Consider the following 14,422-nt stretch of genomic DNA (forward strand, 5'->3'; position numbering starts at 1 on the left):
GAGGTTAGAGGCGACGATCACCATTGCGAGCACATTTCGAGAGGCTTCACGTGCCTTGCCACACTTTAACCACTTCACCACCGCATGTCTTCCAAATATATTGTACCGCAGTAGGGGTAATTTTACCGCGCCGAGGAATGGTCGAAGGATGTATAAAGGTTAGTCTCCTAGATACTCTGGCTTCTCACATTCTTTAGTAGCCACTTGGCCCTATGAAAAGAGCCTTCAACCTTCATTGCTTTTACTACGAAATTTCATCTGCAAGACCCAAGCTTATCTGGCACCATCTCACCGTCTCACATGGCCAACCATAATAGGGATCGATGTGACGTCGAGCGTTTGAACATTTCCAGCATTAGTTTCATACCCCAGATATTTTTCTATTTGGAGGACAGTGCTTCACTATGCGGATGCGAAGCCGATAGGCTAGATCAGGTTTCTTTCTGACCCTAGTTTGCGATCTGAGCGTCCGTCACATCCCTTGGAATGTCCCAGCGGGTTTGTCTCCCGTGAAAACCTTCGGGATCATAGCCCGAGCGATAACTGCCATAGATCAAATAGCATGCCCTGGTTGTGCAAATCCTGTATGGAGGTCGGCCGAATGGTCACTTCTGATAGGCCCCAAATGTAACTCGGGAGGAGGGTCAACTGAACTACTTCTCTAGTCATCTATCACCGTGCCACCCGGTTTTTTATACCTTTCAAGCACTTGTACAATCATACCGGAGAAACCGATTCCAATTGTATAGGGCATACATAGGTGGTGGCGTACTGCACTACAGAGAAGAGAAGATATCTGGACCCCTTTGTTGAATCATAAGCTGTTATCTGATGGAGTTCCTTATTAATGGAGCATACTTTGCTACTTTTCCTCTGTAAAGGAGGGACTGGAACAGATTCGCATTCGAATGCACTACATATAACTATACGAACAAATGTCACCTTGTTTCTCAATGTGACTGCCCAGGGAGATTCAGCTTGGGCAAAGAGACTGTGGGCACCTCTGCCATATGAAGAGGAGCACTGGCAAAAGGGACAAATCTGGCTACAAATGGCTCACCCTCGGTAGTGACCTCTGTTGGGACTCCATGCGCAGCCCCGTTCACCACCGGCCATGCAATCCGGGTCGCCGCAACCGAGATAACCATCGGCGGGGCGCCACGCGCGTATATCGGGTTAGGAAGTGGGCTTTCTGGGTCCGTGTCGCGATTAGCCCAGTGTGTGACGATCTGAGAGGGATCAATAGCCACTCGCCACTCAGCTTCCTCCTTGGGAATGAGCATACGATCGCGAAGTTGGGGGTACGTTGAATCCGTTGGCAAAGGATCCACGTTCTTTTTCCAATGAGTGGGTGCTGTGCTAGTCTCGGTGTAGGCAATATCGAGGGCGTAGAGCAACGAACCCCAGTAGATGGAGACGGCAGAGGATAACGGCCGGTTTACGACCCGGACTTCAGTACCAAGCGTGACAGTGACTTGCGACGACCCGGTTGGAACTGTGAAATGGAAGACGTCGTCGTGTTCGCGCACTAGGGGGATTACACGTCCACCTGGCAGGTTGGCGCGCGAGGATGCCGTCGCCCAGCTAGGAAGTCGAGTATAGAAATCGAAGCTCTTTGTGGTAGTGAACTTATAACTGATTATCTGGTCAAATGGATAGTGAGTATCGGCTGTGACGGAGGCATGTCCCCCATCGAGCTCTATGGAGGTCTCAGCAGGGATGAGGAAGCGATGGATCAGGCCATTGCCACCTTTACGAACAAAGGCAGAGCAGACCAGCTTTGGGAGGCCTTGGTGATGATTTACCAAGCAGCACGGCTACATTATCTCGAAAGGTCAGCCAATAAATCTCGGGCATATACACTTGATCACATCGGGAAAAGTGCAGGGCTTTACATACGTAGTCTGGTTCCAGTCCGAAGATATTGCCATACGGGCTCACATCATAGAAGGGTCGACCGTCCAGTCGCTTGATCCATGGCTGATTGGACTGGGTTACATATTGATGGGTCCACCAGTCCGGCGAAATACCCCCTGGTAGGGCATTGAAAGCTGCCTGCTCTGTGAGATCGGCGTAGTCGTTGTCACCGAAGAGACGATGCAGCCAGGAGAGGGAAAACATTAACTCCACAGCCATGCACAACTCTGTACCTCGTTGTGGACCCAACCCTCCAAGAAATTCATCGCTCGTTATAGAGCCAGACGGGGTGCCATGGTAGCGAAAGGCCATGTCTACGGCCTCCCGGGTTTGGCGGGCGAGCTTCTCATCGTGGTTCATCCGGTATTTCTGCGCCATATACCGCAACCCTAGGCCAGTATATGTCAGTAGGGCTGATTTAATATGTCATGAGGACAGTGCGTGTAAGTAATTATCTGTGCTAACCTTGAGCCACGTTGATTCCATGTTGGAAATTAGGCTGAGGTTTAATAGACGCTGAGGTAGGAAACGCTCCTGGGACAAAGAACTTGGACCAGTCACGACCACCGATCTCAGCCCCTGTCCACATCAAGTCCATAGTATTCCAGATAACCGATCGGTTCTCCTCGGCTACATTCTCGTAGAGCCACTGGAGGGTGGTGGAAAGTTCATGAGCCCGGGCCAGCCCAAACTTGAGCGGATCAAAGCGATCTCCCTCATGTGACAGATGACCCTGATAATCATTTTGGATCATTATATGCGCCAGACGGGTAAATCGCAGCATAGAATTGATAATTTCATCTCTGCGTCCCGGCTCAGCCTGCGCGTGAGCAGCCATACCAAGAAGCAGAAGACATCGCGCCCACAGCCCTCGGGTTTCTTTGGTGGTTTCAGGACCCAACCAGCCATCGTCAGCCTGGTGAGTGATCACGTAGTCAAGAAACTGACTCGCTTGGGCTTTGAGTCGCTCATCGTTTAGGGTGTATGCCAACGGCACAATTCCGTTGTACCAGTAGGGAGCTGCTTCGTTCAGCTCACTATACTCTTCCGAGCCACCGAGCCAGGAGCTGTTCTTGACATAGCGGTAGAATTCGAACATGTGGCCAGCTAGCCCATCAGCTGCCAGTCGAAGTTGATCTTTCACCCATCCGCGTGGCTTGATTGCACCGACTGGGATTTCCCCATATTTAAACGACACCAGCTTTGCAGATGCCATGATAGCCGAATGAACCCCAGGTCTACATGAAATAAACTGACCTCAGATTCATCAGGATACGACTGGAGAATAAAGAGAATTTCTAGGAAAGTATGGACTCTGCTAGAAACCACCCCCCGTGGAAAAATGCTACTGCTCTCGAAAGAGATTATATTGGTGTTCGAGTCTCATGGAGCGGAACACACTCCGAATGGTGGGATAAGCTAAAGGATCTTCATTGACAAAGAGGAGAAAACAGGCGCTCTAAGCAAGGATGCTGTATTCTTTCATTGGTTGGCCCATTTACCGGCTCATTGATATAACCTTACAATGAGACCTTGCTGATAATAACTGGGAGTAAGTTCTCGGATAAGCACTCTAACCTCGGGAAGTGATACCGAAGCCCCTTGCCCCAGATTTAGGACGATTGGACATAGATCTGGTAATTATCCGGTGTTGGACGTCATTGCTCAAGTAGACAAAAACGGGCGATACGTACATACAGCTGTGATGCGGCTATGTGGAGACACTGAGTATATAGATAGTGTCCGATGGGACCAGATCCACTGGAACACTGCTCCACTTATGCATACTATTTCTTGAGGCATTACTACTCAGAATCACTATCAGGCCCATCCAGCGACGATATTGTCCCCTCTTATGGAATCGGTAGGGCGTTGCCAGCCTTGCATTCTTCGACATTTGCAACTATATCTGAATATAGTTCCTCTCTACACAGGCCATCATGATCAAAGCAATTAAGGAAGATGGCATTATTCAACCCCCGAAGTCGGTATCAGCCGACAAGGACGAGGTTGGTCATGTTGCCGAGTACAACGAACAAGATCATGGTGCGGACTCGGAGCTATCACGCTCACTGGAGTCCCGACACTTATTAATGTTCTCGATCGGATCGTCGATCGGAATGGCCCTGTGGCTGGGGTCCGGTACTTCGCTGATCAACGGTGGACCCGCTGCTATATTCCTAGGCTATTGTATCGCAGGTTCCATCGCATGGGCACTCAGCCAAGCAATCGGCGAGCTGGCAGTTCTCTATCCCTTGGCCTCAGCATTCCCACAATGGGCTACCAAATTCATCGATAAAGCTCCTGCTTTTACAGTGGGATGGGCGTACTGGTTTTCAGCATCGATTACCCTCGCAAACGAGCTTCAGGGCGTGGTTACAGTCCTAAGCTTCTGGACGCAATCTGTGCCGACTGCGGTATGGCTCTCCGTATTTTTGGTGGTTATCCTAATCATCGTTATATGTGCCGTCAAGATATTCGGAGAGGCGGAGGCCGTCATGTCGACAATCAAGTTATTCTGGGTTGTGGTGGTGATTATAAGCTGCATCATCATTAGTGCTGGCGGCGCACCTAATCATCATAAGACTGGATTTGAGTACTGGAACTCCATGCCCTTTACCAATGGCTTCAAAGGGTTCCTCTCTGTTATGGGAACCTGTATTTTCGCCATGGGCGGCACTGAATTCAGCGGTATCGCTGCTGCTGAAGCCCGTAATCCGTTAAAATCAGTTCCCAAAGCTGTCAATTCAATTTGGCTTCGTTTAACGCTCTTCTATGTTGTTGGTGGCCTGATGGTAACTATTACCGTCTCGCCCAAAGACCCAGACCTCTTCGGTGGGAAGGGGATCAACGCCAGCCCCTATGTGATTGCTTTTCGCAATGCCGGTATCCCCGGCCTAGCACACGCGATGAACGCAATTATTTTCATCAGCGTAGTTTCTTCCGGGAATGCACAAGCATACGCTGCTACTCGTACGGTTGTCGGTCTGGCAAATATCGACATGGCACCAGCCATTTTTAAGAAGTGTGACCGGCTGGGACGCCCATGGGCGGCCATCTTTATCACATTCCTCGTGGGAGGCGGCCTATGCTATCTCAACGTCACAAATTCAGGTGCAACGGTATTTGGATGGTTTTCGAACCTGACTGCCTTGTGCATTCTCTGGCTCTGGGGCACGATCTTTCTATCTCATTTGCGGTTCCGTATGGCCTGGAAGGCCCAGGGCCGTTCACTTGACGACCTCCCATGGAGATCGTGGGCAGGACTATTTGGAACTGTTTATGGGTTGGCCTGGTGTATGCTGTTGGTTGTTGTTGAGTTTTACTTGGCCGTGTGGCCTCTGAATAAAAAGAGCAGTGCTGAAAACTTCTTTGCGAACTATATATCGATCGTTGCAATTGTCGGTCTATATGTCGGTAGTAAGATTTACTATCGAGGTCCGCTATGGATCCATGCGAACAACATCGACTTGAACACAGGCCGCAGGCACTACATGAGCGAAGATTTGGAAGCTCGGGCCAAATCGAGTTCAGGGATAAAGAAGATTGCCGGATTTATCATGGGAGAGTCGAAGGTATAGAACCGAGCGATGTGGTCTAGTCCAGCGGAGTTGTATAGGTTATCCAGGCTATATTCGATCTACGTAGCTGACTATTTATGCATGCTCATATTTCTCAGTCAAATGTTTAGTCTGGAAGTAGAACGTAGTCCTCTAGTATAAAGACAATAGACAAGCGCATCGCCAGTCACTTGGTCGTCCAAATTCCTCTCCGACACTACCAAAGGGCAGCTCGATTACCCAGCCAACACTGAGACAACTTTATGCATTTACATCTACGATGCTGGCATCAGTCCGTGTTCGGCATTCGAATATGTTTCCTCAGACTTTAATCACACAGACAATGGCCAACCATATCCTAACCCTAGTACCATCTATTTAACCGGCAAACCACACTCGTGGGACTTGATTATCCATGTCTCAGGATATTTTACCGAAATGAGGAGATCTGCACGTTAGAGTCGCGCTGTATACTAAATTGATTAATTACTCCGCACAGGAATGAAGCACTCCTACTGATAACATAGCAGTTCACCCAATAATCCTTTGGGATAGTCATAGCCCGAGCCTAACCCGCGTGATATCGACTGATGTAACCGTACCATGTCAGCTCGGTAGATAAGCCCTAACGAGCAAATTAATATATTAAATCTTCGGGACCTGATCCCGTCCTTCGGATCAGTTAACGAGGGAGAGTATTGTACAAAGGTAGATGTAGATAAAAAAAAAGCAGCTTGGAAAGATAACTCGACCAGCAAAGTAAACCATACCCTTTCTATCTCAAGTACGAAATACAGTAAACATTATAGAACCCATCTACTCAATATCCTAAAATGCGAATACAACTCAATCTCCTATTAGCAAGTGCAATAACAACAATCCTCGCAGTCAATCCACGAGATGCGCCCAAAGAGCCGACCGGCGTCAAAACCATCACCAGCCTGAACGGCAGCACGATTCGGTACAAGGAGCCCGGCGAAGAAGGCATCTGTGAAACTACCCCAGGAGTCAAATCCTACAGCGGCTACATTGATATAACGTTGGATATCCATGTGTTCTTCTGGTTCTTTGAATCGAAGCGCGACCCAAAGCATGATCCGGTTACGCTTTGGCTGAATGGAGGGCCGGGGAGTGATTCGCTTATTGGGCTGTTCGAAGAATTGGGCCCTTGTACTGTTGCGGAGAATATGACAACGGTTCTTCGTGATCATTCTTGGACGGAGGTTTCTAATCTGTTGTTTCTTTCTCAGCCTGTGGGGACGGGTATGTGGTTTACCGTAGTATCTGGTGGATTGACTGTGCTGATCAGGTTTTAGGGTTCTCTTATAGCACGAAGGAGGTTGGATCCTTGGATCCTACTTATTTGACGGTCGAGTCGACTACCAATAAGACGGAAGAAGGGCGGTGGTCTGTCATCAATGTCACTGCGCTGGACACGAGCCGTTTGGCGGCTGAGTCTGCGTGGGAGCTTCTTCAAGGCTTTTATAGTGCACTTCCAAATCTAGATGCAGATGTGGAGTCGACGGATTTCAATCTCTGGTATTTTCAAGCCTGAATAAATGCTGTCCTGAATCCATACAGCTGACTTAATAACTAGGACCGAATCATTTGGTGGCCACTGGGGTCCCAGTTTCTCCACATACTTCTATGAGCAAAACGAGAAGCTCCCTGAAGATGGCTCGAAAGGTCGCAAACTCAAATTCAAGTCTCTTGGGATCATAAACGGCATCATTGATGAGCCGACACAGACGAAGTACCTACTTGAGTTCACAAAGAAGAACACATACGGGGTACAGCTTATCAACGACACAGTCTATGACCACGGTGCCTTCAGCCTCAATATGCCAGACGGTTGTCAAGACCAGCTTGACTACTGTAACTGGATGAAGCGGGAAAATTCCATTGTCCGTCGGTCAGCGTGTGCGGCCGCTCAATACATCTGTCAGACCACAGTAGAAGGCCTATACTATCGCTTCGGTGATCGTGGAACCTATGATATCGTACGTCTGACACTATCTACATCACACATTGATAGCTAATCAGGCAACAAACAGCGGAAACCAACCGGACAAGACGTTCCCCCAAGTTACTGGCGTGTAAGTGTTTTACATACCCTCCATATCCAACTTTCTTGACAATGATATACAACATAGGACTACCTCAATACCGCCCCCGTTCAAAATGCCCTCGGAGTAGATCTAAACTACACCTCAAGTAACCTAATCTACACAGCCTTCAGTCTGTCCGGCGACTTCGCAGCGCCATATCTCCCCGACCTTGAAAAGCTCCTGGAACTGGACATCCAGATCTCCCTAGTCTACGGCGACGCCGACTACATCTGCAACTGGCTCGGCGGGGAGGCAATCTCCAAGGTCGCCAAATGGTCGGGACAAGAAGCGTTCAACAATGCAGGGTATACTGACCTCGTGGTGGATGGAACCGCATACGGTGAAACTCGACAGTATGGAAAGCTGAGCTTTACCCGTGTTTGGGAGGCTGGACACGAAGTTCCTTGTATGAGTTTCCTTTTTTCCTTGTTTCTCTATTCCATAATGTTTTGGAATGCTGATCTAGGGGTGGGCTAGACTTCCAACCGGCTGCTGCGTTGCAGATCTTTAATAGGACTATTAATGGGTTTGATATTGCTACAGGGGAAGTCGAGGTCTCCCCTGATAGTGATTATGCGACGAACGGCACTGCTGAGACCACTCATACTACTACTTTGCCTCCTCTTGCTTCATCAACCTCGGGTTGATGGATATAGAGGGCTTTTAGTCATGAATTGGAGGATACATGTTGAGCAGAATCCCGAGGTTTTCCGCTGATGGTTCCTCTCTCGCTGGGAATGAAATGATGGACGGCGAGCTATATGGTTAAGGATCAGAGCTCATGTGATGAAGGTTCGCTTTACACGAGAATTGTCTAGAGTCGTTAACCTGAAAGATCAATTTGGGATGGTTGCTGGCGAGATCAAGACGTCCTTGGCTAAAGATGTAAGCCATAGACCATAGACAAAAGCTTTCTACCGAGCTCGTGTTTAATCAATGATGCTATATAAATTCGACAGGAGGGATGGTTCGTGATATCCCGAAGACCATATTGAACTTCATACATAACCATATAGTAGCTACCACTTATAGTATGCATAAGGTACATTTATAAGGTCTGTTAAGAGGATATATAGAAGATAGCAGTGGATGTACATACAGATACACTGTTATGTCCGATCGTATGTATGTACTTCTAAGCAAATATCAGACTATACTATATTAGGAAGAAAACTCTGTCATGTGATGTAAACCTAAGCCTAGTGTAGAAGGCGGTACTTGATGAAAGCTGGCGCTAGTTCGACCTCATCAACGCAATAAGGCTTTTTACCAATATTGTAGACCACTTCTATCTCCACATATAGGGATCCATTTGAGTCCAGGATACTTTTAAAAATTTATGTAAATTAAGCGACGCGTTTTGAACTTACTACCCTCTGTCCAGGTTTGGTATTGGCCGTGTTGTGATGTCCTCCTAAACTATACACATTTCGAACAGGGAGTTGAGAAAGTGTACAATTTATTCTGCCGCATGATCCAGTAGTCGCCGCCTGCTTGATCGGGCCAGCCCAATGGGTCCCAAGATATACACGGAGTATTATCGATTGACGATAGAAAACACGCCGCAACCCAAACAAATAAATTAGGCTTCGGTACACCACACCCCACCAGTCGATCTACATACCGTAATTGAGGGCTCTTGTGGAAGAAATATTTCCGTTATATATCATTCTATTCTAGTTCAAAAGGGTCTCATTATAAAATCCATTTTCCAGTCACTATGTCTACTCCAATGTCCGATGGTTCCCCGGCGCAAGAATCCGAGAACCCTCTTCTCCGCGCCTCAAATCCGATGGTCTCTGACTTAGAACAAGAGGTTCTGGATGAATATTCTAGATTACTGGGCAATGTAAATAAGGTATGTAGTGCATTGGCCTCTGAATTTCTAGATTTCATCTATTTATATCGATGAATCTTCGCTATACCCCGCGCATCCTATCACCACCATATCAGTGCCTCCCATCCCAGACCTATTATCCCGAGAATAGTACAATCGAACTTCTACTGATACTGATGTGATGTACCCACAGCTATCTGAAAAGCTTGCCGACCTCTCCGGTGATCCCTCGTCCCTTACTCTGGATGGCCTCCGACTTCTTGAACGGAAGACGGCGACGGTCTGCACACTTCTGAAGGCCAGTGTGTACAGTATTGTGCTCCAGCAGCAAATTTTCAACGAGAATGAGGAGCAACAACAGATGGAGCAGCAGCAAAGTGATCAAATGCAGTATCATGACCAGGGGTACGATTATCAGGATGAGGATATGAGCTTTGAGGGGCGGTATGCTTGATGTTGGTCACATGTTTGATTCTGTGATTATTGTATGGGTCTTTGTTGTTTTCTTTTCTCTTGCATATATAGGTGTGGGCTGTGGGTATACCCCTTTTGTTTTATTGTGGGTTTTGGTAGGCGTGGTGTTGGGTTTTAAGGGTTGAATGATTATGGAACCAGGAACTGGACTGATATGAAATACTATGACACTAGCCTTGCAGATACAAATACATGTCAGGGTACAAAGAGGACAAAAGGAGGAAAAAAAGATTATATACATCGCCATAACGCAAAGAAGCGTGCATCGCATGCCGCAAACGATGCCCATATTCGTACAGTCTATTCTATGCGAGATGATGACTGTCGAGACGTCTAGATAACGAAAAGAAGGTTATCGAGACTGTTTGAAATCATATAAGACCCGGAAAGAAATGACCAACTAGGAAGACCGTAACATCGTGCTGAAAACGCGGATTAATATCTTCCCGAGTAGTAGACCTTACGGACATCGACCATCTTCTTGCCACGGGCACGGGCAATATCCTCTGGGTTGCGTTGACTCATGAGAGCGTCGTAAGCTGCCTTAACGGTGTTCATAGGGTTTCTCGAGCGACCGACACGAGCGGCGAGGTCATGGATACCGGCTGCACGGCACATCTCGAAGATCAAATGCTGGCAACGAAGTCCGAATCCTATGTGTTGTTAGTAGCTAGAACCAGTAGCTCATGATTAAGCATATGCATACCTGGTGGACGAGTCATCAACTTCAGCTCAACTGCTCCAACCTTGCCCTCAACATCACCAAAGATGGTGCGGCCCTCGTACCGTGGGATGGGTTGCATGTTTCTGATGGCTCGGTATTTGGATTGTGTGATGGCATCGGCAGACTCCTCAGATTTGGCTTCTCCAATTCCCAGGAGACCATTGCCATTGCCAGCGATGGAAAGGCAGTACATACGACGAACCTTACCGAGACGAGTCTGGTTAACGACTGAGTGCGAAACAAGGGTTTTCGTCGCCAGTCCCTTGACAAAGGCCTGCGTATAGCCTGTCGACTGGAGAAGCCTCTTCAGCGCCTCAGTTATTTCCTCACTCTCTCCAAACCTTGCCGACGACTGCATCTCAAAAGGCTTGACGGATTTGGCTTCCTCCGTCAGGGACTCGCCCGGGCTGAACAAATCCGGCACTAGGGCACTGTGAGGGTTCAATTCATTTTCCTCCTTGCCCAGGGTGACTCGCAAGGTCTCAGCGAACCGCACCCAGTCAGCCGCGGTGGCGTCCTCCGGCATTTCTTGGAAGAAGCGGGCGAAGTCTTCGACGAAATCATCATCGCTTTTGAGGGTCGCGTTGTAGTCGGAATTGGACTTGGGCGCCCGGACATGCTTGTCCACGCCGGGCTCAATGGTTGAGAAATCATCAAGGTAATGAAGCTTCATCGGGTCCCGGCGAATAGCGAACTGTTCTGCCATGTCTTTGGGGTCGATCGCTGCCTCACCGGCTTCAATTGCGGCCAGCTGTTCAGGAGTGTATTCTTCCTTCAGGGCTGCCTTTTCCTCTTCCGTGTACGGCTTAAAGTGCTTGGGCTTCATATCCCGCGTGATTTCTTCCAAAGTCTTCTCATCTCGGGCCTTGAAGTTGGGAAATTTTGGTTTACGGTTCGCGAACTGTGTCGAGGAAGGATGGAATTGGCGACTAGGCACTCGCGTGCCCGCGGAGACACCTCGAGTAAAGCTGCAAAACACACATCTTGCCGGCCGTGCGAAGCTCATGTTGAAGGATAGGAGCTCTCTGGCCAGCAGAGGCCACTAGAGAGCTATTCCGAAGAAGAGAAAGGGATGGGGGGGAAGTGAGATCGACCGCGGTGCGAAGGATGGGCGGAGGTTTGGATGGTTGAAGAACTGAAGGACTAAAAGCCGGCGAAATTCTCAGCGGAGCGGTTCGACCAATTGCCGCCCACCTTTTTTTGGTCACTCATCTTGTCCCTCCAGAAATTAAGTCAATTTTCTCTTTCAGTTCTTCTTTCGCAACAATTCCTCTGCTCTTTAGATTTTTTCGGATTTGCTCTATTATATATGTTCGCTTTTAGGGCGGGTCTCTCCCTATCGCGAAAACACTACTCTTCAATTCTTTCTTTGCGGACTGGACATCTCGTCCATTCCAGGTCTCTCTTGTCCCACCGTCCATACCCCATTGCGCCGTTCTCCACGACCGTCATGCAAAACCCCCCCAAAAGCCCAGATGTGAATGCGAAGCGGCGCAAGAAGACCAAGGTTGACCGAGAAAAGAGTAGTGGATTTGATGAAGTCCTTCAAGCCGATATCGACAACCTTCTACGGAAACACAAGCCTGAGAGCGAGATTGGTGTAGAAGATGCTTCCACACCACCACCGGCTTCTTCTCTACCGGAGACTTTTACCGAGATCGAAGTTAAGGTCGCCGAGATATCTTCAACTGGCGATGGCCTTGCGCTGTCCGAGGATGCGAACCATGTCTACGTCGTTCCGTTTACCGTGCCCGGCGATAAGGCATTAGTGAAGGTCATACGGCATTTTCCTAGCTTGTCGTACAGCTTGACGGATTTTCTGAAAGTGGTTGAGCCAGGCCCTCAGCGAAATGATGCCGGAATAGGGTGCCAATACTTTGGCAAGTGCTCCGGTTGCCAGCTACAGATGATGTCCTATGAAGATCAGTTGGCTCATAAGAAGCGCATTGTGGAAAAGGCTTATGCCAACTTCTCCGGCTTGATTCCGGAGTTAATTCCGGCCATTGACGACACTTTTCCCTCCCCTTTGCAGTACGGTTATCGCACAAAATTGACGCCACATTTTGCGGGTCCCGGGGGGAATAGGAGGAGCAAAGCTCCTAAACAACCCCATACAGAGGTGCCACCCATTGGATTTACTATGAAGAACCAACGCCGAGATCTGGATATTGAAGATTGTCCTCTGGGTACTGATATCGTGCGAAAGGGCCTGAAAAGCGAGAGAACGAGGGTTGCAGAAAACATTGGGAAATACAAGAAAGGCGCAACTATTTTGCTGCGTGAATCTACCGCGCGAATTCCTAAAGATGATGTGGATCCTGGTTCAGCGGTCAAGGACCGTGAGATTGAAGTGGGCGAGGACTCGGGAGATGTGATTCATATCGAAAGAGAGAAGTACACCGAAGAGAAACGGTGTGTGACGGATCCCAATGGTACATCGGTCGAATATATCGATGATTACTTCTTCAGCAACAGAGCCGGCGCTTTTTTCCAAAACAACAATTCCATCCTCTCCGGTTTCACAGAATACATCCGCCAGCTTGCACTACCAAAACACACCCAACAAGACTCCAAACCGATCAAGTATCTTCTAGATGCCTATTCCGGGTCCGGTCTTTTCACAATCACCCTCTCGCCGCTCTTCAAGTCAAGCCTTGGTGTGGATGTGTCCGGAGATTCCATTGTCTCTGCACGAGAGAATGCACGCGCCAACTCCCTTCCCAATACTGGCTTTGCCGCGGCCGATGCCGCCACGCTTTTCAAAGACGTACCCTATCCTCCCGACCAGACACTCCTCGTCATTGACCCGCCCCGCAAGGGTTGCAGCGATGACTTTCTCCGCCAGCTTCTGACTTTTGGACCTCGCCGCGTCGTCTATGTGAGTTGCAATGTGCATACTCAGGCGCGGGACGTGGCGGTTATGGTTCAGGGTGACAAGGAAAAGAATATCCGTTTCGAGATTGAGAGCATCAGAGGCTTCGATTTCTTCCCCCAAACCGGCCACGTTGAAGGTGTGGCAATTTTGAACAAGACTACATTCTGAAGAATGAGTGCAATAGCACACAAGACACATATTAAACATCCTTGAGTGGGATTGTTGGACTTCAACTGGCGTTGGCTACGGCATAAAAGAATATAGCATAGACTTTAATTGACGATTCTCTATTGTACATGAATGAACCTTTCATGAAGCAGAAAAATAATGTTTTTGTCTTTCTCTTCCAAACACGATGTACTCTGGTTCTGCCCCACTGGACAGGGTTAGACATGGTGTGAGTATGTAAATATATAGTGAATAACACCTTGGCATCTACCACAGGTCATAAGTACATCGTAGCTACTAACGCTTCATATCTCTTAGTAAACTGTTGTATAGGCAGCCATGAGTGGTCGCGGGCTCACCTAGTTAGGTACAGCTCGAGGATCACGTGCATACATAGATATTCAAGCTAGTATACATCTCACGTTGACTAGCATTTAATCCTTCAACAAGACTCTCTTAACATCTGGGGCATTGTTCTGTCCTATTTCAATGCGAGATCTCATCTAAGACACGTATGTGAGAAAGATATCAAGTTGAACAGGCCATTTCAACAGTCTCGCTTACAAGGTATGTACAGTACCGGGTGATGTACGACGGGCTAACAAGTTCAACATAGCATGGATAGAAATATAGGCAAAGCGAATGAAGACTTGTCATAGACTATGTATAGTCAGTTTCTGGTTCTAACGATTGAATGGATTTCAGTTCTAACTATGAACGTGGACCACACATCATACTTTTTTCGGGCTTGATAGTCTC

At 48.2% G+C, this 14,422-nt stretch overlaps 6 protein-coding genes across 6 annotated transcripts; 4 read left to right on the forward strand and 2 right to left on the reverse strand.

The window, feature by feature from the left end:
* Nucleotides 1-452: 452 nt before the first annotated feature.
* Nucleotides 453-3,495, reverse strand: F9C07_1439365 (uncharacterized protein). Its single transcript, XM_041291135.2, has 3 exons — nucleotides 2,383-3,495; nucleotides 1,900-2,306; nucleotides 453-1,817 (listed from the first exon to the last, which is right to left on the reverse strand). Exons 1-3 carry the CDS (start codon nucleotides 3,131-3,133, stop codon nucleotides 951-953), a joined length of 2,025 nt encoding a protein of 674 aa, XP_041144896.1. The 5' UTR covers nucleotides 3,134-3,495; the 3' UTR covers nucleotides 453-950.
* Nucleotides 3,496-3,857: 362 nt separating this feature from the next.
* F9C07_7155 (putative histidine permease) lies at nucleotides 3,858-5,498 on the forward strand (the record flags this gene model as incomplete). Its single annotated transcript, XM_041285432.1, has 1 exon — nucleotides 3,858-5,498. The coding sequence occupies one exon, from the start codon at nucleotides 3,858-3,860 to the stop codon at nucleotides 5,496-5,498; it is 1,641 nt and encodes a 546-aa protein (XP_041144897.1).
* An 812-nt stretch (nucleotides 5,499-6,310) lies between these two features.
* Nucleotides 6,311-8,671, forward strand: F9C07_2282265 (putative lysosomal protective protein precursor; the record flags this gene model as incomplete). Its single annotated transcript, XM_071510550.1, has 6 exons — nucleotides 6,311-6,764; nucleotides 6,794-7,016; nucleotides 7,075-7,477; nucleotides 7,532-7,573; nucleotides 7,631-7,991; nucleotides 8,063-8,671. 6 exons carry the CDS (start codon nucleotides 6,311-6,313, stop codon nucleotides 8,230-8,232), a joined length of 1,653 nt encoding a protein of 550 aa, XP_071365147.1. The 3' UTR covers nucleotides 8,233-8,671.
* A 382-nt stretch (nucleotides 8,672-9,053) lies between these two features.
* Nucleotides 9,054-10,040, forward strand: F9C07_2282266 (DASH complex subunit Dad3-domain-containing protein). Its single transcript, XM_041291145.2, has 2 exons — nucleotides 9,054-9,443; nucleotides 9,616-10,040. The coding sequence occupies exons 1-2, from the start codon at nucleotides 9,306-9,308 to the stop codon at nucleotides 9,874-9,876; spliced, it is 399 nt and encodes a 132-aa protein (XP_041144899.1). The 5' UTR covers nucleotides 9,054-9,305; the 3' UTR covers nucleotides 9,877-10,040.
* Nucleotides 10,041-10,331: 291 nt separating this feature from the next.
* F9C07_7158 (mitochondrial 37S ribosomal protein uS5m) lies at nucleotides 10,332-11,626 on the reverse strand (the record flags this gene model as incomplete). The annotated part of the gene is made up of 2 exons (XM_041291136.1): nucleotides 10,332-10,549; nucleotides 10,603-11,626. The coding sequence occupies 2 exons, from the start codon at nucleotides 11,624-11,626 to the stop codon at nucleotides 10,332-10,334; spliced, it is 1,242 nt and encodes a 413-aa protein (XP_041144900.1).
* Nucleotides 11,627-11,778: 152 nt separating this feature from the next.
* Nucleotides 11,779-14,256, forward strand: F9C07_1439799 (S-adenosyl-L-methionine-dependent methyltransferase). Its single transcript, XM_041285433.2, has one exon. It carries the CDS (start codon nucleotides 11,930-11,932, stop codon nucleotides 13,661-13,663), a length of 1,734 nt encoding a protein of 577 aa, XP_041144901.2. The 5' UTR covers nucleotides 11,779-11,929; the 3' UTR covers nucleotides 13,664-14,256.
* Nucleotides 14,257-14,422: the final 166 nt, after the last annotated feature.

This window comes from Aspergillus flavus, chromosome 3 (genome assembly GCF_009017415.1).
Source record: "Aspergillus flavus chromosome 3, complete sequence".
In the NCBI taxonomy this organism is placed as follows: Eukaryota; Fungi; Ascomycota; class Eurotiomycetes; order Eurotiales; family Aspergillaceae; genus Aspergillus; species Aspergillus flavus.